Here is a 23,148-nt window from a genome sequence, read left to right on the forward strand (position 1 = left end):
TTTGCTGGCTGTCGGGATCCCGGCGCACAGTATACCGGCGCCGGAATCCCGACAGCCGGCATACCGACACTTTTTCTCCCTCTTGGGGGTCCACGACTCCCTGGAGGGAGAATAAATAGCGTGGCACCCGCAAGGGGCTCATTTGCGCTCGCCCAGCTGCCGGTATGCCGGCGGTCGGGATTCCGGCGCCGGAATGCTGGCCGCCGGGAGCCCGGCCACCTGCATACACTACTACACCCCTGTGTACAAGTGAGACAATTTGTCTATCTTAGCAGTAGATCACTAAATCTGGAATGCAATTCACCTTGCAGGCGTTAATCATCATGTCTGTATTCTTATTTCAAATACTCTGAGGCTGCCCATTTATCACGCAGATCAGGTAGTGATGCACCATAATGATGAAGAGGTCTGATACTCTGTAATCTACAGACCCAGGCTTTTTATTTGCATTTCATATCTGATTTCCATTAAATCATTATGGTCTCTTAATGCATTTGTCTTCTCATGCAGTGGCGCACATCGACCCATATTGGCCAAGTATGGACAATATATTTACTGCCCACCTCAGCGATGGGTCCACAATCTGCAGGTGGGTGATTCTGGTAGTACTGTATGTGTGACTGGAAGGGGATGAGGTTAGAATTCCGCTGGATGGGATCCCAGAGGCCAAAATACTGATGCCGGAATCCCGACTGACCGCATAAGCCCAGTATCTACATACCGACAGAGGTCGGGATCCTGACGTCGAAAAACCAACGCCCGGAATCCCGATTGTTCTTTTAGTGAGACGTGCTCGAGTCCTGCCGTGGGGGGTGGGAGGTTAGGTTTAGGCATAAGAACTGGGGTTAGGGTGCAGGGATGTGAAGGTATGGTTAGGTACTGGGCAGAGGGGGTAAGGGTTAGGCACTTATAAGGGGGGGTTAAAGCTAGGCACCAAGCGGGGATGGTTAGGTTTAGGCAGCGGGCAAGGGAGTGTTAGGGTTAGGCACCAAGCAGGGAGGGGAGAGCTGTAACCAGTGGGGGAAGGGTAATATAAAGTTAAGTTAAGAGGCTGGAAGGGGTAAAATAATACTTTTCTCTATCGTCCTAGTGGATGCTGGGGTTCCTGAAAGGACCATGGGGAATAGCGGCTCCGCAGGAGACAGGGCACAAAAAGTAAAGCTTTTCCAGATCAGGTGGTGTGCACTGGCTCCTCCCCCTATGACCCTCCTCCAGACTCCAGTTAGATTTTTGTGCCCGGCCGAGAAGGGTGCAATCTAGGTGGCTCTCCTAAAGAGCTGCTTAGAAAAAGTTTAGCTAGGTTTTTTATTTTACAGTGATTCCTGCTGGCAACAGGATCACTGCAGCGAGGGACTGAGGGGAGAAGGAGTCAACTCACCTGCGTGCAGGATGGATTGGCTTCTTGGCTACTGGACATCAAGCTCCAGAGGGACGATCACAGGTACAGCCTGGATGGTCACCGGAGCCGCGCCGCCGGCCCCCTTGCAGATGCTGAAGTCAGAAGAGGTCCAGAATCGGCGGCTGAAGACTCCTGCAGTCTTCTAAAGGTAGCGCACAGCACTGCAGCTGTGCGCCATTTTCCTCTCAGCACACTTCACACGCGGTCACTGAGGGTGCAGGGCGCTGGGGGGGGGCGCCCTGGGAGGCAAATGTAACCTATATAAAGGCTAAAAATACCTCACATATAGCCCCTAGAGGCTATATGGAGATATTTAACCCCTGCCTGATTTTTCTAAATAGCGGGAGACGAGCCCGCCAGAAAAGGGGCGGGGCCTATCTCCTCAGCACACGGCGCCATTTCCTCTCACAGCTCCGCTGGTCAGGACGGCTCCCAAGTCTCTCCCCTGCACTGCACTACAGAAACAGGGTAAAACAGAGAGGGGGGGGCAAATTTATGGCGATATTTTGATATAACAAAGCAGCTATAAGGGAGCACTTATTATAAGGCTATCCCTGATATATATATAGCGCTTTTGGTGTGTGCTGGCAAACTCTCCCTCTGTCTCCCCAAAGGGCTAGTGGGTCCTGTCTTCGTTAGGAGCATTCCCTGTGTGTCTGCTGTGTGTCGGTACGTGTGTGTCGACATGTATGAGGACGATATTGGTGTGGAGGCGGAGCAATTGCCAAATATGAGGATGTCACCCCCTAGGGAGTCGACACCAGAATGGATGCCTTTATTTATGGAACTACGGGATAGTGTCAACACGCTAAAGCAGTCGTTTGACGACATGAGGCGGCCGGACAATCAATTAGTGCCTGTCCAGGCGACTCAAACACCGTCAGGGGCTGTGAAACGCCCTTTGCCTCAGTCGGTCGACACAGACCCAGACGCAGGCACTGACTCCAGTGGTGACGGTGACGATTCAACCGTATTTTCCAGTAGGGCCACACGTTATATGATTTTGGCAATGAAGGAGGCGTTACATTTAGCTGATACTACAGGTACCACTAAACAGGGTATTATGTGGGGTGTGAAAAAACTACCTATAGTTTTTCCTGAATCAGAAGAATTAAATGACGTGTGTAATGAAGCGTGGGTTGCCCCTGATAAAAAGCTGATAATTTCAAAGAAATTATTGGCATTATACCCTTTCCCGCCAGAGGTTAGGGAGCGCTGGGAAACACCTCCTAGGGTGGACAAGGCACTAACACGCTTATCTAAACAAGTGGCGTTACCCTCTCCTGAGACGGCCGCACTTAAAGATCCATCAGATAGGAGGATGGAAAATATCCAAAAAAGTATATACACACATGCAGGTGTTATACTACGACCAGCTGTAGCGACTGCCTGGATGGGCAGTGCTGGGGTAGTTTGGTCAGAGTCCCTGATTGAAAATATTGATACCCTGGACAGGGACAATATTTTACTGTCGTTAGAACAAATAAAGGATGCATTTCTTTATATGCGTGATGCACAGAGGGATATCTGCACACTGGCATCACGGGTAAGTGCTATGTCCATTTCGGCCAGAAGAGCTTTATGGACGCGACAGTGGACAGGCGATGCGGATTCAAAACGGCATATGGAAGTTTTGCCGTATAAAGGGGAGGAGTTATTTGGAGTCGGTCTATCAGATTTGGTGGCCACGGCTACAGCCGGGAAATCCACCTTTCTACCTCAAGTCACTCCCCAACAGAAAAAGGCACCGACTTTTCAACCGCAGCCCTTTCGTTCCTTTAAAAATAAGAGAGCAAAGGGCTATTCATATCTGCCACGAGGCAGAGGTCGAGGGAAGAGACAGCAACACGCAGCTCCTTCCCAGGAACAGAAGCCCTCCCCGGCTTCTACAAAAGCCTCAGCATGACGCTGGGGCTTCTCAAGCGGACTCGGGGACGGTGGGCGGTCGTCTCAAAAATTACAGCGCGCAGTGGGCTCACTCGCAGGTAGATCCCTGGATCCTGCAGATAATATCTCAAGGGTACAGGTTGGAATTAGAGACAGATCCACCTCGCCGTTTCCTGAAGTCTGCTTTACCAACGTCCCCCTCCGAAAGGGAGACGGTTTTGGAAGCCATTAACAAGCTGTACTCTCAGCAGGTGATAGTCAAGGTACCTCTTCTACAACAAGGGAAGGGGTATTATTCCACTCTTTTTGTGGTACCGAAGCCGGATGGCTCGGTAAGGCCTATTCTAAATCTGAAGTCCTTGAACCTGTACATAAAGAAGTTCAAGTTCAAGATGGAGTCACTCAGAGCAGTGATAGCGAACCTGGAAGAGGGGGACTTTATGGTATCCTTGGACATCAAGGATGCGTATCTCCACGTTCCAATTTACCCCTCACACCAGGGGTACCTCAGGTTCGTTGTACAAAACTGTCACTATCAGTTTCAGACGCTGCCGTTCGGATTGTCCACGGCACCTCGGATCTTTACAAAGGTAATGGCCGAGATGATGATTCTTCTTCGAAGAAAAGGCATATTAATTATCCCATACTTGGACGATCTCCTAATAAGGGCAAGGTCCAGAGAACAGCTAGAGATGGGATTAGCACTGTCTCAAGAAGTGCTAAAACAGCACGGGTGGATTCTGAATATTCCAAGATCCCAGTTAATGCCGACAACTCGTCTGCTGTTCCTAGGGATGATTCTGGACACGGTTCAGAAAAAGGTTTTTCTCCCGGAGGAAAAAGCCAAGGAGTTATCCGAGCTTGTCAGGAACCTCCTAAAACCAGGAAAGGTGTCTGTACATCAATGCACAAGAGTCCTGGGAAAAATGGTGGCTTCTTACGAAGCAATTCCATTCGGCAGATTCCACGCAAGAATTTTCCAAAGGGATCTGTTGGACAAATGGTCAGGGTCGCATCTTCAGATGCACCTACGGATAACCCTGTCTCCAAGGACAAGGGTGTCTCTTCTGTGGTGGTTGCAGAGTCCTCATCTATTGGAGGGCCGCAGATTCGGCATACAGGATTGGATCCTGGTGACCACGGACGCCAGCCTGAGAGGCTGGGGAGCAGTCACACAAGGAAGAAACTTCCAGGGAGTATGGACGAGTCTGGAAACGTCTCTTCACATAAACATTCTGGAACTAAGAGCAATATACAATGCTCTAAGCCAGGCAGAACCTCTGCTTCAGGGAAAACCGGTGTTGATCCAGTCGGACAACATCACGGCAGTCGCCCATGTGAACAGACAGGGCGGCACAAGAAGCAGGAGTGCAATGGCAGAAGCTGCAAGGATTCTTCGCTGGGCAGAGAATCATGTGATAGCACTGTCAGCAGTGTTCATCCCGGGAGTGGACAACTGGGAAGCAGACTTCCTCAGCAGACACGATCTTCACCCGGGAGAGTGGGGACTTCATCCAGAAGTCTTCCACATGCTGGTAACCCGTTGGGAAAGACCAATGGTGGACATGATGGCGTCTCGCCTCAACAAAAAACTGGACAGGTATTGCGCCAGGTCAAGAGATCCGCAGGCAATAGCTGTGGACGCGCTGGTAACGCCTTGGGTGTACCGGTCGGTGTATGTGTTTCCTCCTCTGCCTCTCATACCAAAAGTATTGAGAATTATACGGCAAAGAGGCGTAAGAACGATACTAGTGGTTCCGGATTGGCCAAGAAGGACTTGGTACCCGGAACTTCAAGAGATGATCACGGAAGATCCGTGGCCTCTACCTCTAAGGAGGGACTTGCTTCAGCAGGGTCCCTGTCTGTTTCAAGACTTACCGCGGCTGCGTTTGACGGCATGGCGGTTGAACGCCGGATCCTAAAGGAAAAAGGCATGCCGGAAGAAGTCATTCCTACTTTGATTAAAGCAAGGAAGGAAGTAACCGTGCAACATTATCACCGAATTTGGCGAAAATATGTTGCGTGGTGCGAAGATCGGAGTGCTCCGACGGAGGAATTTCAACTGGGTCGATTCCTACATTTCCTGCAATCAGGATTGTCTATGGGTCTCAAATTGGGATCTATTAAGGTTCAAATTTCGGCCCTGTCGATTTTCTTTCAAAAAGAATTGGCTTCAGTCCCTGAAGTCCAGACCTTTGTTAAGGGAGTGCTGCATATACAGCCTCCTGTGGTGCCTCCAGTGGCACCGTGGGATCTCAATGTGGTTTTGGACTTTCTAAAATCTCATTGGTTTGAACCACTAAATAAGGTGGATTTGAAATATCTCACTTGGAAAGTGACCATGCTTCTAGCCCTGGCTTCTGCCAGGAGAGTATCAGAATTGGCAGCTTTATCTTACAAAAGCCCATATCTGATTTTCCATTCGGACAGGGCAGAACTGCGGACTCGTCCGCATTTTCTCCCTAAGGTGGTGTCAGCATTTCATCTGAACCAGCCTATTGTAGTGCCTGCGGCTACAAGTGACTTGGAGGACTCCAAGTTACTGGACGTTGTCAGAGCATTAAAAATATATATTGCAAGGACAGCTGGAGTCAGAAAATCTGACTCGTTGTTTATATTGTATGCACCCAACAAGATGGGTGCTCCTGCGTCTAAGCAGACGATTGCTCGTTGGATCTGTAGCACAATCCAACTTGCACATTCTGTGGCAGGCCTGCCACAGCCTAAATCTGTAAAGGCCCACTCCACAAGGAAGGTGGGCTCATCTTGGGCGGCTGCCCGAGGGGTCTCGGCATTACAACTTTGCCGAGCAGCTACGTGGTCAGGGGAGAACACGTTTGTAAAATTTTACAAATGTGATACTCTGGCTAAGGAGGACCTGGAGTTCTCTCATTCGGTGCTGCAGAGTCATCCGCACTCTCCCGCCCGTTTGGGAGCTTTGGTATAATCCCCATGGTCCTTTCAGGAACCCCAGCATCCACTAGGACGATAGAGAAAATAAGATTTTACTTACCGATAAATCTATTTCTCGGAGTCCGTAGTGGATGCTGGGCGCCCATCCCAAGTGCGGATTATCTGCATAAATTGTACATAGTTATTGTTAACTAATTCGGGTTATTGTTGAAGGAAGCCATCTTTCAGAGGCTCCGCTGTTATCATACTGTTAACTGGGTTTAGATCACAGGTTGTACGGTGTGATTGGTGTGGCTGGTATGAGTCTTACCCGGGATTCAAAATCCTCCCTTATTGTGTACGCTCGTCCGGGCACAGTACCTAACTGGAGTCTGGAGGAGGGTCATAGGGGGAGGAGCCAGTGCACACCACCTGATCTGGAAAAGCTTTACTTTTTGTGCCCTGTCTCCTGCGGAGCCGCTATTCCCCATGGTCCTTTCAGGAACCCCAGCATCCACTACGGACTCCGAGAAATAGATTTATCGGTAAGTAAAATCTTATTTTTTTATTTATTTTTTTTTACTGTCCACAAGGTGGTGTGGTTGTTTTTTATTTTTTTTTATTTTACTACTAAGAGTGCTTTCGGGGTACCAGTATAAGGATTAAAGACCACTGTGGGTTTTATTGCCAATGGGAGAGCGGGCAGCAGGGACGGACTGGGGGCTGAAATCATCCCTGGCATGTGCGTGCGCCTGCAGAAGGGGGTGCACAGACACCACCGACGAGGGCGTGCCGCAAGTCAGAGGGGTGTGGACTCGCAGCACGCCCCCATTTTCATGGAGTATGTGCGTGGCCTTCCCGGCTCTCTGTGTGACAGGGCCGGCCCATCGGCTCTTCTGGTATTTGCCAGATGGGCAGTCCGGCCCTGGTGGGCAGTTATTTTATAATGTGGGGGCTGGGTTCAAAACACCCCCTACATATATGTTCTTTCAATAAAATATTTAAATTTATTAAAAATAATTTTTAAGGGGGGCGTGGCCACGGCGGCATCCGGGTAGGCAGCAGAGCACGGGAGCTCCCCGGCTAATTGATCCTTCTACCTCTCCTGGCCCCTGCTCCGGAGCCTGTGCCGCATATCCTGCCTGCTGAGCGCTCGGGGCAGCGGTGAACGTCCCCCGGCTGTCTCTGCAGAGTGCTCTTTGTCCGCGCCGGCTGCCGCTCGAGTTTCCGGCCTGGGCCGCAGGAGCATCCCCGGCCTCGAGTTTGGCGGCGCATAACCGCGCTGCCGCGGGTGCACGCGGGCGCGTCCCCGCGGTGAAACACCCCGCAAGTCACATTGTTTGGAGTCCGCGGCACCCCCTAATACCCGGGGATACTATATTCCACTGCTCCTTGCCTGGGATTTCTGTGCTGGGGTGGGGGGAGGCTGTGGGCCCGGTGGCCATCTTGGAAGCAGCTTCCTCCCCTCATATCATATTATCCTGCACTGAGACTGTGGGACAGATTGTAGTGCCTGTGGGCGTGCTGCCCGGCTCCCCATTATCCTGCCTTCACTCGTTGCCTTGGTCCTCTGCCCTTTCCTGTATTCCTGGGACCTCCTGGCTCACCCCTCCTAGTTACCACTGTTCTTGGGGCGCATTTGATACTACATCGCCCGCTCTCTGTTGGGCCCTCTGGCACTGAATACTTGGGACCTGCGAGCCGGCTGAGCACGATTGGATCCGTGTTGTGCCCGGTTGGTGATTTCAGCGCGCTAATATGGTGAAAGGCGGTCAAAGCGCGGCTGCGGCCAAGTTGGAGAAGTTTGCCCGCCAGTCCGCCACTCAGCCGGTGCAGCCATCTCCTAAAGCATCCTCTCCCACCCGCCCTGATCCCCTGGCTGGGGCCGACTCGGGCGCGACTGTGCAGCCCCCTGCTCCGTCCATTCAGCAGGTACTGGAGGCGATTGCGGGCAGCGAACAACGCTTGTCGGACAAAATGGAGAAGGTGCAGTGCGATCTTTCTTTACTATGTCAGGATGTCCAGAGAATCCGGGAGAGAGTGGGGGAGGCCGAGACGCGTGTCTCCAATCTGGAGGATCTCTGTGTCCCCCTAAAGCAATCCGTGTCGGCGGTCTCTCAGCAAGTTTCAACAATACTGACCAAGCTTCTGGATATGGAAGGGCGCCTCCGTAGAAACAATGTGCGGTTTGTGGGCCTGCCTGAAAGGGAAGAGGGGGCAAACCCTGAAGATTTCTTGGAATCCTGGCTCAAAGAGACGTATGGTGCGGAATCCTTCACCTCCCAGTTTGCGGTGGAGCGGGCCCACAGGGTTCCTTTCCGGCCTTTACCTCCAGGAGCCCCACCACGAACTTTCATTGCCACATTTCTACATTATAAGGACCGAGACTGTGTTACGCCTGGGTCGCACGAAGGGCCCCTTGCTTCGGATTGGTGTTCGGGTGTCGGCGTTCCCAGATTTTGCAGCTGACGTCCAGAAAGACCGGGCCCAGTTTCTGCCTGTTAAACGGCGTCTACGTGACCTGAATCTTCCCTACTCGATGTTGTTCCCCTCCAGATTGCGGGTGGTCGCAGACGGGGAAACCAAGTTCTTCAGCTCTCCACGGAAGGCGGCGGCCTGGCTGGACAGATATGCTCCAGGCAACCGTCAACTTGCTCCGGACTGGCATCCTGATCTTCCTCCTACCTGGGCCTTATACACGCAAGTATATGTCCGGGGAGCACCCCCTTGTTACGGTGGTTCTGGACTTTGTTGCGTTGTGTTACATACCTCTGGGGTTTCTTTTTGTATCGGGACTCTAGGTTCTTACGCTACACATTAGTTTGCCGTAGGCACTTGGATCTCTAGGGTTGGGTTTGTTAGGGATATGTGTATGCCGCTGTTTGGGAAGGTATACGGGGAGGGGGGTTGGTGTCTGGGTATTGTTGGTTTCTATGCAGGATCTGTTTTTTTTTCTTCAGTTTATTGTTTTCTATATTTTTATTTTTTTCTTCTATGTGAGGTATTGATGTGCTGTTTGGGCCGGATAGGCTTGTGGCCCGGGGTCTGCGGACGACGCTGTCTTCGGGATAATGTATGGTGTAGGCGGGTAGGGGCGCAGGCGTTTTTGATTCCGAGGTCCCTTAACCACCCTGTGCGGTGTTTCTGGGATATGTCCCGGATAACCACTTGGGTACCATGCCTGCCTTGACATTTTTGGCATGGAATGTCCGGGGTATCAATAATAAAGTAAAGAGATCCCTGGTACTCAAAATGGTCAGGAAATATGACCCGGACATTGTTTGTCTGAGCAAGACTCATTTAGAAGGTAATAGACTGATGTCGCTCCGCAGGCCTTGGGTGGGATGGGCGTATCATTCCTCTCACTCCTCCTTTTCCCGAGGGGTGTCAGTTATGATCAAAAGATCTGTCCAGTTTGAATTGCTTACTGCTGTCAGTTTATGTCCCCCCTCCTTTTTCATATGATGTTTTGCAGAAAGCCGCCTCATTTATTGCCTCCTTTCCCCATACCCCTGTTATTTGTTTAGGGGACTTTAACAACGTGTTGGATGTCTCCCTGGATAGGTGGAAGTCCCCTTCGGCTCTTGGGGCGGGGGGTACCCCGTCTAAATTTGCAGACTTTCTGAGTAATATGCAGTGGGTAGACGCCTGGAGGGTACGAAATCCCGTACTTAGACAGTTCTCGTGCTTCTCCGGCACACATGGCTCATTCTCTAGAATCGATCTGGCCCTGGTTTCCCCTGAGCTTCTGCCCAGAATTCTGGATGTTCACTATGAGGCGCGGGGGGTGTCCGACCATTCACCCTTGCTGTTATCTTTGGAGGTGGAGTGCCAAAGGGGACAGTCGTATTGGAAGTTACATCCATCCTGGTTGGCTCAGTTGGGTGACTGCTCGGACTTGACATTAAAATGGGAGGGTTTTTTTGCGGATAATGTGGGCTCGGCCCCGGCTCCTGTCATATGGGACTCATTTAAAGCCTTCCTGCGCGGTACACTGATCGGCAAAATCGCTGCACATAAATTGTCATGTAGGGAGAAGGAGAGGACACTTGAATCAGAGTTTAGAGACCTCGAGATCCGTTATCTGGCAGAGGGCACCTCTGCACTTAAAACGCGGTGGCTGACGGCTCAGGCGGCATGGCTGGCCCACCTCTCAGATAAAAATGCACGCTCCCTGTTGTTTCGGGCCACTAACTTGTATATGCAGGCAGATAGACCGGGAAGCTTGTTAGCCCGCTTGGTACATTATGACCGGCCTGGGTCTACGGTTGTGCAGATGTCTGGTCCTGATGGCTCCATTGCAGACAACACCCCAGACATTGCGCAATTGTTCCTTTCGTACTATAAGGATTTGTATGAGTCTCGCCTGACGTGCTCTGCGGCAGACTTGGACATATATTTGGATAGTGTGCCCCTCTCCAGACTCCCCCCCCCTCCGAGGCTTGCAGTTTTCTGGAGGCACCTTTGACTCTGGAGGAGGTTGTCTGCGGCGGTGGGCATGTCCCCCAGTGGCAAATCTCCGGGCTGTGATGGCATCCCCACTGAGCTTTATAAAACACATATAGAGTTCTTTGGCCCCAAGTTGCTTACCATGTTCACGGACGCGTTTGCTGCTAATCAACTTCCCCCCTCAATGTCCGAGGCTGTTTTTATAGTGCTGCCGAAGCCCGGCAAGGACCCCCGCCTCTTGGAGTCCTATAGGCCAATCTCCCTTATTCCTACTGATGCTAAGATCCTGGCAAAGATTCTGGCAGTTCGGCTCAACTCTGTTATTAAGTCCATAATACATCAGGACCAGTCTGGCTTTATGCCAGGCATGTCCATGTCTATTAATTTGCGCAGGCTGTATACTATTCTGCAAGCGCCACATACCTTCCCCTCGGACTCGGTCGTGGTCTCTTTGGACGCGGCTAAGGCGTTCGATAGCGTTGAATGGTCCTACCTGTGGGCAGTTATGAAATGTATGGGCTTCGGCCCTAACTTCATACAATGGATCAGACTGCTATATCAAAATCTGCGTGCCAGGATCTTGGTAAATGGTTATATTTCATTCTCCTTTACCCTGTCTCGGGGTACCAGACAGGGGTGCCCCCTCTCTCCTGCCCTATTTGCTATTGCCATAGAGCCTTTGGCCTGCCTGATTAGGACATACCCGGACATTGGGGGAATCACCACGGACCTTTGTGTTGATAAGATCGCCCTTTATGCGGATGACCTGCTGTTATTCCTCCATGATTATGCTGTTGACATGCCTGTTCTGTTGCAGGTCATTGAGGAATTCGGCGGCTTTTCTGGTCTCCGTATCAACTGGCCCAAGTCATTCTTTATGCCCGTCATTGGCCCCCCACCCTTGGCCCCGAAGCTCCCCTTGCCGCTATGCTGGACGGGTCAGTTTAAATATCTCGGAATTCAAATCGCAAATAACCCTTCTGATTTTATACCCCTGAACTTGGACCCACTGACGCAACTGATTGCACGCAAGTCGAGAGCTTGGTGCAAGCTTCCGTTGACAGTGACCGGCAGGGTTAGTCTAATTAAAATGATAATTCTACCCAAACTGTTATACATTCTCCTGCAATCCCCGGTATATATCTTTCCGTCCTTTTTTAGGAAACTGAATGGTATATTATCATCCTTCATATGGGCCAACAAAAGGCCTAGGATAAAGCTGAATACTCTCACTAGGCTGAAGGCTGATGGTGGTTTAGCCCTGCCCAACTTTCAGTTGTACTACTTTGCGTCCCAGTTGTTTCACCTTAGTACCTGGATTCAGGGCGGGGATGCCGGTACTTTACAATGGGCATTTCTCCGGTGTTACTACCCGGGCCTCTCTCCGGTGCAGGTTTTGCTGAGTGGGAGGGTTTCTCGGTACTCACCCCCTGTTGTCTTCCAGGCCATGAAGATCTGGCTAGCTCTGAAAAATATGCTTGGGTTTGATGGCTTGGACCCGGATACTCCCCTCTGGCACTCTACTTCACTACCCGAGCTGGGGGCTCTTGAGGGTGGGGTGGTGTGGGCTCCATACTCCATTATCTCCATATCCCAATTGTACAGTGATGATACGCTGAAATCGTTTCGGCAGTTGAAGGAGGAATTTGGTCTACCTAATTCTCATTTTTTTAGTTTCCTACAACTCCGACACGCCTTACAATCGCAATTTCGGGACTCACCCCTGACGCTCCTTCATTTCCCCATAAAGACCTTTTTAAGCTCGCTGGGACGGGTTAGGGTGATTTCTTTTACATATTCGTACCTATTGGGGATACTTCACGCAGACCCTCTCTCGGGGCTCAGAGAGCGCTTGGAGGGGGATTTGGGCCCCATAGGCGAGGAGGACTGGGAGCTTGCCCTGGAATACCCGGGTGTGGTGACTAAGTCACTCCGATTTCAACAAATACAGCTTTTTATTTTGCACAGATCCTATATAACACCGGCTCGATTGGCCAGGTTTGGGGCCGACAATACAGCCGTTTGCCCTAAATGTGGGGCTGATGGGGGGTCCTTTTGGCACCTTGTGTGGGAGTGTCCGTCCATTCAGGTGTTCTGGTCTGGGGTCAGGTCGATTCTGGAGCATACGGGGATGCCTGGGAGTATGTTGACCTCGAGATTCTGTGTACTGGGAATGGGGGTCCTGCTTCAGGGTCCAGATGGGAGGGCCTTTATGCTCGTAGTATTTGTGCCCTGGCCAAGGTGTGCATCGCACGGTTATGGATGGCCCCGCGTTGCCCTTCTATATCAGCCTTTAAGGCTCTGGTTAATGACACTCTCCTTTAAAGACCGCTATGTATACATGAAAAACAATGCTATTTCCAAATATGAGAAAATATGGTCCCCTTGGATTACTTCTGTATACTCCTCCCCTGCTCTTGTGCTATGAGAGTGTTGCGCCCTGGGGGCGGAGGGGGTCATGGGTTCATACAAGGCCAGGATGTGATATTACTCATTCTTCATTACTTCATATACCTCACTAATTGTACTGTAATACTGCTTCTTGATGGTATTTTTTTTATTTTTTTTTATTTGTGTTTTCGTTTTTTGTTTATATTTTTTATGTTCTAGAAATTTTGGTAGGCTATGTTCAGGCTTACTAGTTGGAGTTGTAATTGGTAAATAACTGGGGAGAAAATTAAAATGTTCAATATGAGAGTTCTGACCTGTTTACAGACATTAGAATGTTTCTTTTCCTTTTTATATTGCAACGTGAGTGTAGTGATAAAATGGGAGAAATTGCATATGTGATGTAATATACTTTACTTTTTCGAGATCACGTATGCTATAACCTGTTGCATTGCCTGTATTGTATTATTCAATTTCTCATGTCTAACGAAATGTCTGTATTTGTGATCCTTTTTTTTTTTTTTTTTTTTTTGAATAAACAAACTATTTAAAAAAATAATAATTTTTAAACTTTTATTAAGTAATAAAAGAAAAGGACAATATTTGAGCAGTTTTTTTTTTGGGGGGGGGGGATGTCAGTTAGTGGTTAGTCTGACAAAATGGTACACGCGTGCGCCGCTGCAGAACAGCAGTGATCACACTAAAGATGGTGGTCAAACATTGATAGCATGAACCAAGCATGTGAGAACGTACAAACCATGGCCTTTCCTATAATATTCCCTATGCTCAGAACTTCTTTGAATTACTGCACACACCTTTGGCACTAGAATGAGTGAGCATACAAGTCTCAAATTTCTGGAAATCGGAACAAACTTAGACAGTCAGCCAAAACTGTGCCTTTCCCTCCTACATTGGTATACTTGGGAGTAGTTTAATTGGACTGCACTAAATGGTGATCTCTGGCAACATTATCTGTAGCAAACACTTTCTTTTTGTTCTCTTCACTAGCTCCAGAATAAGTTCTGTCATGCTGTGTTCCATTGTAAAGGGTGATAATGGGCCTAATTCAGACCTGATCGTAGCAGCAATTTTGTTTGCGGATGGGCAAAACCATGTGCACAGCAGGGGGGCAGATATAACGTGCAGAGAAAGTTAGATTTGGGTGGGGTGTGTTCAAACTGAAATCTAAATTACAGTGTAAAAATAAAGCAGCCATTATTTACCCTGCACAGAAACAATATAACCCACCCAAATCTAACTCTCTCTGCACATGTTACATCTGCCTCCCCTGCAGTACACATGGTTTTGCCCATCTGCTAACAAAATTGCTGCTACGATCAGGTTTGAATTAGGCCCAATGTTTGTAATGGTGCTGTATGTGATGTCATATGCCGTGACTCTATCCTGTGCATTCCAGCATGCGGGTGTAGCTTTCCTCTACCATCCGTGTACACACTCCTATCTGAAGGAAGCATTCTTCTTGGTGGCCAGAAGCTGCACACCGAACCATATAATCACACCACTCCCGACACTCTCCAGAGAACGGGTAAGACTCCTCCTCCTTCGCGTGGTGTGGTATTTTCAAATGCAGGATCTAAAAAACATGAATGTGGTGATAAGCGTGATGGTTGTTAGTCAAAAAGCCCCACCCCCTTTATTCAGACTCAACTTTTAATGTTGGGACCTTTTGCCTATTCGAAATCTTTTCTCGTGCAATTTACACTGTTATCATGCAACCCCCTGCTGCCCATTTACAGTAGATAAGACCCTACAGATGTGTCCTCACACAGTTATTTTTCTTTTCTCCTTCATACACTAGGGGACACTGGAGTATACACAAGGGGGTATAGATGGATGGATGAGTGGAGCCTAGCACTTTAATTTTCTTTAGAAATGTAGGTGGCTCCTCCCCCTCTATATACCTCAAGACCCAGTTTAGATTTATCCCTGAGAAAAAGCTGAGTGCATAAAGGGCTGTGTCCAGTTCTTTCTTAATTTAAGTTATTGAATTCTTCTCTGAACTTCGCAGGCAAACTGTTTGCTGCTGTAGTCTGCCTGCATTGTTGGAAGCTGCCAGATGGGACCCACCATAGTTTATTGCGGCTAGTGTCCAGGTCCTTGGCCACAAAGACCGCGTCACTGATCGGCTCTGCAGTACTGAGTATAACCCATGCCCCTGTTAGCAGGAGTGGTGGCCATTCAGTTAGACGCGGATCCCCCCAGCCCACAAGAGCAGGAGCTCCCATTAGAGGCAGCGCGGTTAGCGTAGGCTATGCGCAGAGAGCAGCTACAGTCACAAGCTCGCAGACTGCTACCATGATGCAGGTTACTGCTATTTTCAAAGATCTGGCTGGTGGTGGGTCTTAGTAGGGATGGCCGTTGGTGTGGTCACCATCGATGATGGTCTACTATGCAGTGGATAGCCATCAATGATTTCACCAACCAATGGTCATCCCTTTTCTTTGACTGACTGGCACGTGGGCCAATTAGAACCTGTTGGTGGGGCTTTGCCGATGTCAGAGGGCGGAGCAATGCTCCGTGTACCAGCACCTTGGGGAAACAAAAATAAATACTTGGTTATGCTGTGCCATCGATGGAGGCAAACATCTGATTCTCCCCCGTCAATGGCAAAAGTATTCTACAGCGGCCATAAACCATTGATTATGAGTTATCGATGGTCAATTGCGTGGTTGACTCTCGCACCCCTGCTTAGATGGCCACACTGGGGGCTCTCGCTGCATGGGGAGAGCTCAGTAATGCCCTGGTTATCCTGGAAGCCCAGGAGGGAGCTAAATCTACCTCTATGTGGGGCACGTATTCTTATTGTGAATGCCGCCATGTGCCTGCACCACACAGGTGCCTTTCTCTTACTGCATACAATTTGCCAGTGTCACTTTGGTAGTCACATACTGGCTGACTTTGAATAAGTTTTATCAGGCACTGCTTTATGCCTACAGCCTTGCAAGCCTCCTTGCTTACACAGTCAAGGTAGCGGTTACACGGCATAAGCGTGTAGTATCACCAAACCGCAGCAGCAACATTTGCATATTATTAATGTGCATATCTGTACATGAGTGAAAAGCTGAATGCTTGTGCTGCTTACGCTTTTCAGCACTATGGTCTGTACGTATAGTGACCTAAATCTAATAAGTAACCGCAGCCCGTAACAGGCGCTGCAGGGTATAGGTCCGTGTAGACTTACATACCTATAGAGTAGCTCAGCTGCAGTGCACCTATGCGTCTGTTAGCTCAGATTGCGGGCCTAATTAAAGCCGGGCACTGTGCTGTATGCTTTTATTTCCAGTTACATGGGTTATACGATATATCGTTTCCCACAGTTGCTCACAGCTGCCCATGCATTCCTGTTTGGGTTATCTGTGGATTTTACTTCATCGTTAATAGAAGGTTTTGTGGCGATGCGTACCTGTACCTAGGGAGGTTGACTGGGACTAGCGGTATGGTCAATACTGAGCATACGTGGTCATTCCGAGTTGTTCGCTCGCTAGCAGTTTTAGCAGCCGTGCAAACGCTATGCCGCCTCCCACTGGGAGTGTATTTTAGCTTAGCAGAAGTACGAACGAAAGGATCGCAGAGCGGTGGCAAATTTTTTTGTGCAGTTTTAGAGTAGCTCAATACCTACTCAGCGTTTGCGATCACTTCAGACTGGTCAGTTCCTGTTTTGATGTCACGAACACGCCCTGTGTTCGCCCAGCCACGCCTGCGTTTTTCCAAACACTCCCTGAAAACGGTCAGTTGGAACCCAGAAATGCCCTCTTCCTGTCAATCACTCTGCGGCAACCAGTGTGACAGAAAAGCTTCGCGAGACCTTGTGTGAAACGACATCGTTCGTTGCAATTAAACGACGTGCGTGCGTATTGCGCCGCATGCGCTGAAGTGCCTTTTTTTGCCTCATCGCTGCACAGCGAACAAATGCAGCTAGCAATAAACTCAGAATGACCCCCATAGCCCTCAACCTTGTTGAGGACGGAGGTGTACACTATACTGTTCCTACGACATCTGGTATGCTATCTCCTACAGTGATAGTCCTGGGGGTTTATTCCTGTAACTGCACTTACTCCTTTACAGGGGTTTAGGCATTATTGGGTAGCGGGTAGACCTCCCCTTATCTGCTCTTTGAGTGGATAGGCTCCCCAAAATACATTTTTGACGACCCTCATGTCTCAGCATTTATCCACCTTCCTGTAGTGATACGCAAAGTACAGTTGCAAGAAAAAGTCCTGGATTTGTGCATAAATTGGTCATAAAATGTGTTTTGATCTTCTTGTAAGTCACATCAATAGACAAACACAGTCTGCTGAAACTAATACCACACAAACAATTATATGTTCTCATGTTTTTATTGAACACAGTGCAGGGTGGACAAAATATGTGAACCCTTGGATTTAATAACTGGTTGACCCTCCTTTGGCAGCAATAACCTTGACCAAACGTTTCCTATAGTTGCATATCAGACCTGCACAACGGTCAGGGGAATTTTGGACAATTCCTCCTTCACAAAACTGTTTGTTCAGCAATATTCTTGGGTTGTCTGGTGTGAATCGCTCTCTTGAGGTCATGCCACAGCATCTCAATCGGGTTGAGGTCAGGACTCTGACTGGGCCACTCCAGAAGGCGTATTTTCTTCTGTTGAAGCCATTCAGTTGTTCTACTTCTGTGCTTTGGGTCGTTGTCCTGTTGTCCTGTTGCATCACCCATCTGGTGGACAGATGGCCTTAAGTTCTCCTGCAAAATGTCTTGATAAACTTGGGAATTTTTCCGTTGATGATGGCAATTTGTCCAGGCCCTGAGGCAGCAAAGCAGCCCCAAACCATCATGCCCCCTCCACCATACTTCACAGTTGGGATGAGGTTTTAATGTTGGTGTGCTGTGCCTTTTTTTCTCCACACATAGTGCTGTGTGTTCCTTCCAAACAACTCAACTTTGGTTTCATCTGTCCACAGAATATTTTGCCAGTAGCGCTGTGGAAAATTCAGGTGCTCTTTTGCAAACTTGAAACGTGCAGCAATGTTTTTTTTGGACAGCAGTGGCCTCCTCCGTGGTATCCTGCCATGAACTTCATTCTTGTCCAGAGTTTTACATATGGTAGATTAGTCAACAGAGATGTTAGCATGTGCCAGAGATTTCTGTAAGTCTTTAGCTGACACTCTAGGATTCTTCTTCACCTCATTGAGCATTCTGCGCTGTGCTCTTGCAGTCATCTTTACAGGACGCCCACTCCTAGGGAGAGTAGCAAAAGTGCTGAACTTTCTCCATTTATAGACAATTTGTTTTACCGTGGACTGATGAACATCAAGGCTTTTAGAGATACTTTTGTAACCCTTTCCAGCTTTATGCAAGTCAACAATTCTTAATCGTAGGTCTTCTGAGAGCTCTTTTCTGCGAGGCATGTTTCACATCAGGCAATGCTTCTTGAGAATTGCAAACTCAAAACTGGTGTGTGTTTTTTATAGGGCAGGGCAGCTTTAACCAACACCTCCAATCTCGTCTCATTGATTGGACTCCAGGTTGGCTGACTCCTGACTCAAATTAGCTCTGGGAGAAGTCATTAGCCTAGGGGTTCACATGCTTTGTCCACCCTGCACTGTGAATGTTTACATGGTGTGTTCAATAAAAACATGAGAACATATAATTGTTTATATGGTATTCGTTTCAGCAGACTGTGTTTGTCTATTGTTGTGACTTAGATGAAGATCAGAACACATTTTATGACCAATTTATGCACAAATCCAGGAAATTCCAAAGGGTTCACATACTTTTTCTTGCAACTGTATAACCTACACTAATGCCTGCTCCCTTCTTTGGCTGTGGTAGTTTTATCTTACACCATACTACTGCTCTTTCTAGAGGTTATTCATTGCCTGTACTACACAGGTTTATTTTACTTTGACTTCGCCCTTTGCTTACTGGGGTGTTAGGCTTCTCCATTGTATGCTGTTGTAAGCATGCAGCTATAATATTATATAATAATAATAAATATAAAATACACATGACTGTTTTCATGCTATATCAATAGCCATCATAAAAAAGTTTATTCTAGTAGCCACAATCTCTGTTTCTCTGACGTCCTAGTGGATGCTGGGAACTCCGTAAGGACCATGGGGAATAGCGGCTCCGCAGGAGACTGGGCACATCTAAAGAAAGCTTTAGGACTATCTGGTGTGCACTGGCTCCTCCCCCTATGACCCTCCTCCAAGCCTCAGTTAGATTTTTGTGCCCGACCGAGCAGGGTGCAATCTAGGGGGCTCTCCTGAGCTTCTTAGATAAAAGTTAGTTTTAGGTTTTTTATTTTCAGTGAGACCTGCTGGCAACAGGCTCACTGCATCGAGGGACTAAGGGGAGAAGAAGCGAACCTGCCTGCTTGCAGCCAGCTTGGGCTTCTTAGGCTACTGGACACCATTAGCTCCAGAGGGATCGAACACAGGCCCAGCCTCGGAGTCCGGTCCCAGAGCCGCGCCGCCGGCCCCCTTACAGAGCCAGAAGCAAGAAGAGGTCCGGAAAATCGGCGGCAGAAGACATCAGTCTTCATCAAGGTAGCGCACAGCACTGCAGCTGTGCGCCATTGCTCCTCATGCACACCTCACACTGCGGTCACTGATGGGTGCAGGGCGCTGGGGGGGGGCGCCCTGAGCAGCAATATTAACACCTTGGCTGGCAAAAATACATCACACATAACCCCCAGGGCTATATGGATGTACATTAACCCCTGCCAGAATCCATAAAAATGCGGGAGAAAAGTCAGCGAAAAAGGGGCGGAGCTATCTCCTTCAGCACACTGGCGCCATTTTTCCCTCACAGCTCCGTTGGAGGGACGCTCCCTGGCTCTCCCCTGCAGTTAATACACTACAGAAAGGGTTAAAAAGAGAGGGGGGGGCACAATTTAGGCGCAGTATACAATATATATGCAGCTATAAGGGAAAACACTTTTTTATAGGTGCTATCCCTGTGATATATAGCGCCCTGGTGTGTGCTGGCATACTCTCCCTCTGTCTCCCCAAAGGGCTTTGTGGGGTCCTGTCCTCTATCAGAGCATTCCCTGTGTGTGTGCTGTGTGTCGGTACGGCTGTGTCGACAGGTATGTGGAGGATAATGAGGTGGAGGCGGAGCGAATGCCTGTAAATATGTTGTCACCCCCTGCGGGGTCGACACCGGTGTGGTTGAACTTATGGAAGGATTACGTGAAAGTGTCAACTCCTTACATAAAAGGTCGACGACACGGAACAGCCGGCTACTCAGCTTGTGCCTGTTCCAGCGTCTCAAATGTCATGGGGGGCTCTAAAATCGCCCGCTACCTCAGATAACAGACACAGATGTCGACACGGATACTGACTCCAGTGTCGACATCGATGAGACTGGTGTACCCTCCAAATAGGTCCACCCGTTACAGGATTGAGGCAATGAAAAATGTATTACACATTTATGATTATACCCCAGGTACCACATAAAAGGGTATTGTGTTTGGTGAGAGAAAACTATTAGTTTTTCCTACATCTGAGAAATTAAATGAGGTGTGTGAGGAAGAGTGGTCTTCCCCCGGTAAGAAATTGATAATTTCTACAACGGTTATTGGCAGCGTACCCTTTCCCGCCAGAGGATAGGTCACGCTGGGAAACACCCCATAGGGTAGATACAACGCTTACACGCTTATCAGAAAAGGTGGCACTACCGTCTCCGGGTATGGCCGCCCTGAAGGAACCTGCTGATAGAAAGCAGGAGGTTACCCTATAAGATATGGTCACACACTAGGGCATTATATTGCGACCAGCCGTTGCTTCGGCATGGATGTGCAGTGCTCCCGCTGCGTGGTCAGATTCCCTGTCGGAAAATAACTATGGATAGGGACAATATTTTGCTGAAAATAGAGCATATAAAAGACGTGGTCTTATACATGCGTGATGCACAGAGGGATATTTGCCGGCTGGCATCAAAAATAAGCGCTAGGTCCATTGCCGCCAGACGGGGGTTATGGACTTGGCAATGGTCAGGCGATGCCGACTCGAATCGGCACATGGAAGTTGCCCTATAAGGGGGTAAAACTGTTTGGGGATAGTTTTTCAGACCTCGTTTCCACAGCTACTGCTGGGAAATTGATTTTTTTGCCACAGGCTACCCCACAACAAAAGAAAGCACCGTATCATCAAGTACAGTCCTTTCGGCCCCAGAAAAGCAAGAGGGCTAGAGGCTCATCCTTTCTGCCGAGAGGCAAAGGTAGAGGAAAAAGCTGCAACACACAGCTAGTTCCCAAGAGCAGAAGTCCTCCCTGCGTCCGGTAGGTCCACAGCATGGTGCTGGGGCTGCTCAGGCGGACCCGGGTACGGTGGGGGCCCGTCTCAGATATTTCAGCGGACAGTGGGCTCTCTCACATGGATCCCTGGGTCCTTCAAGTAATATCTCAGGGGTACAGGCTGGAGTTCGAGACGTTCTTCCCCCCGCCGTTTCCTGAAATCTGCCTTACCGGCACCTCCCTCTACCAGGGAGACGGTGTTGGTGGATATTCAACACTATAATCACAACAAGTGATTGTCAAGGTGCCCCTCCTTCAGCAAGGAAGGGGTTACTATTCCACAGTGGTTGTGGTACCGCAACGGTTCGGTGAGACCCATCTTGAAATTAAAATACTTGAACTTTTATATCAGAAGATTCAAGTTCAAGATGGAATCGCTCAGGGCGGTTATTACGAGCCTGGACGAGGGGGATTACAGGGTCTCCCTGGACATCAAGGATGCGTACCTGCATGTCCCCATTTACCCCCCTCACCAGGAGTACCTCAGATATGTGGTACAGGACTGTCACTATCAGTTCCAGACGCGGCCGTTGGAGTTGTCCACGGCACCGAAGGTCTTTACCTAGGTAATGGCCGAAGTGATGATACTCCTTCGCAAGAAGGAAGTTTTTATTATCCCGTACTTGGACGATCTCCTGATAAAGGCGAGGTCCAAAGAACAGTTGGTAGTGGGGGTAGCACTCTCTCGGGAAGTGCTACAACAGCACGACTGGATTCTCAATATTCCAAAGTCACAGCTGGTCCCGACGACACGTCTTCTGTTCCTGGGAATGTTTCTGAACGCAGACCAGAAAAGAGTGTTTCTTCCAGTGGAAAAAGCCGAGGAGTTGTCATCTCTAGTCAGAGACATCCTAAAACCAGGACAGGTGTCGGTACATCAATGCACACGAGTCCTGGGAAAAATGGTAGCTTCGTACGAAGCATAATTCCATTCGGAAGACTCCACGCAAGGACGTTCCAGTGGGACCTGTGGGACTAATGGTCCGGGTCCCATGTACAGATACAACAGCGGATAACCCTGTCAGCAAGAAACAGGGTGTCGCTGCTGTGGTGGCTGCAGAGGGCTCATCTACTAGAGGGCCGCAGATTCGGAATACAGGACTGGGTCCTGTTGACCACGGATGCCAGCCTTCGGGGCTGGGGTGCAGTCACACGGAAGAAATTTCCAAGGAGATTTCGCTTCACATAAATATTCTGCAGCTAAGGGCCATTTACAATGCCCTAAGCCAAGCAAGACCCCTGCTTCAGAACCAGCCGGTACTGATCCAATCAGACGACATCGCGGCGGTCGCCCATGTAAACAGACAGGGCGGCACAAGAAGCAGGATGGCGATGGCAGAAGCCACAAGGATTCTCCGATGGGCGACCTACACCCAGGAGAACTGGGACTTCATCCAGAAGTTTTCCAAATACGGGTAAACCGTTGGGAATGACCACGGGTGGACATGATGGCGTCCCGCCTCAACAAGAAGTTGAAAAGATATTGCGCCAGGTCAAGGGACCCTCAGGCGATCGCTGGGGACGCTCTAGTGACACCGTGGGTGTACCAGTCGGTTTATGTGTCTCCTCCTCTACCTCTCATACCCAAGGTACTGAGAATAATAAGAAGGCGAGGAGTGAAAACCATACTCGGGGTTCCGGATTGGCCATGAAGAGCTTGGTACCCGGAACTTCAAGAGATGCTGGCAGAGGACCCTTGGCCTCTGCCGCTCAGACAAGACCTGCTGCAGCAGGGACCCTGTCTGTTCCAAGACTTACCGCGGCTGCGTTTGACGGCATGGCGGTAGAACACCGGATCCTAAAGGAAAAGGGTATTCCGAAGGAAGTCATC

The 23,148-nt window shown here is 49.3% G+C and overlaps 1 protein-coding gene across 1 annotated transcript in view; it reads left to right on the forward strand.

The window, feature by feature from the left end:
- Positions 1-23,148, forward strand: part of TP53I13 (tumor protein p53 inducible protein 13) — a 60,824-nt gene that overhangs the window by 22,030 nt on the left and 15,646 nt on the right. The window contains exons 5-6 of the mRNA XM_063955940.1: positions 511-589; positions 14,433-14,561. Of these exons, the coding sequence (XP_063812010.1) occupies positions 511-589; positions 14,433-14,561 (208 nt within the window). The remainder of the gene's footprint in view (positions 1-510; positions 590-14,432; positions 14,562-23,148) is intronic.

This window comes from Pseudophryne corroboree, chromosome 2 (assembly GCF_028390025.1).
Source record: "Pseudophryne corroboree isolate aPseCor3 chromosome 2, aPseCor3.hap2, whole genome shotgun sequence".
Lineage (NCBI taxonomy): Eukaryota > Metazoa > Chordata > Amphibia > Anura > Myobatrachidae > Pseudophryne > Pseudophryne corroboree.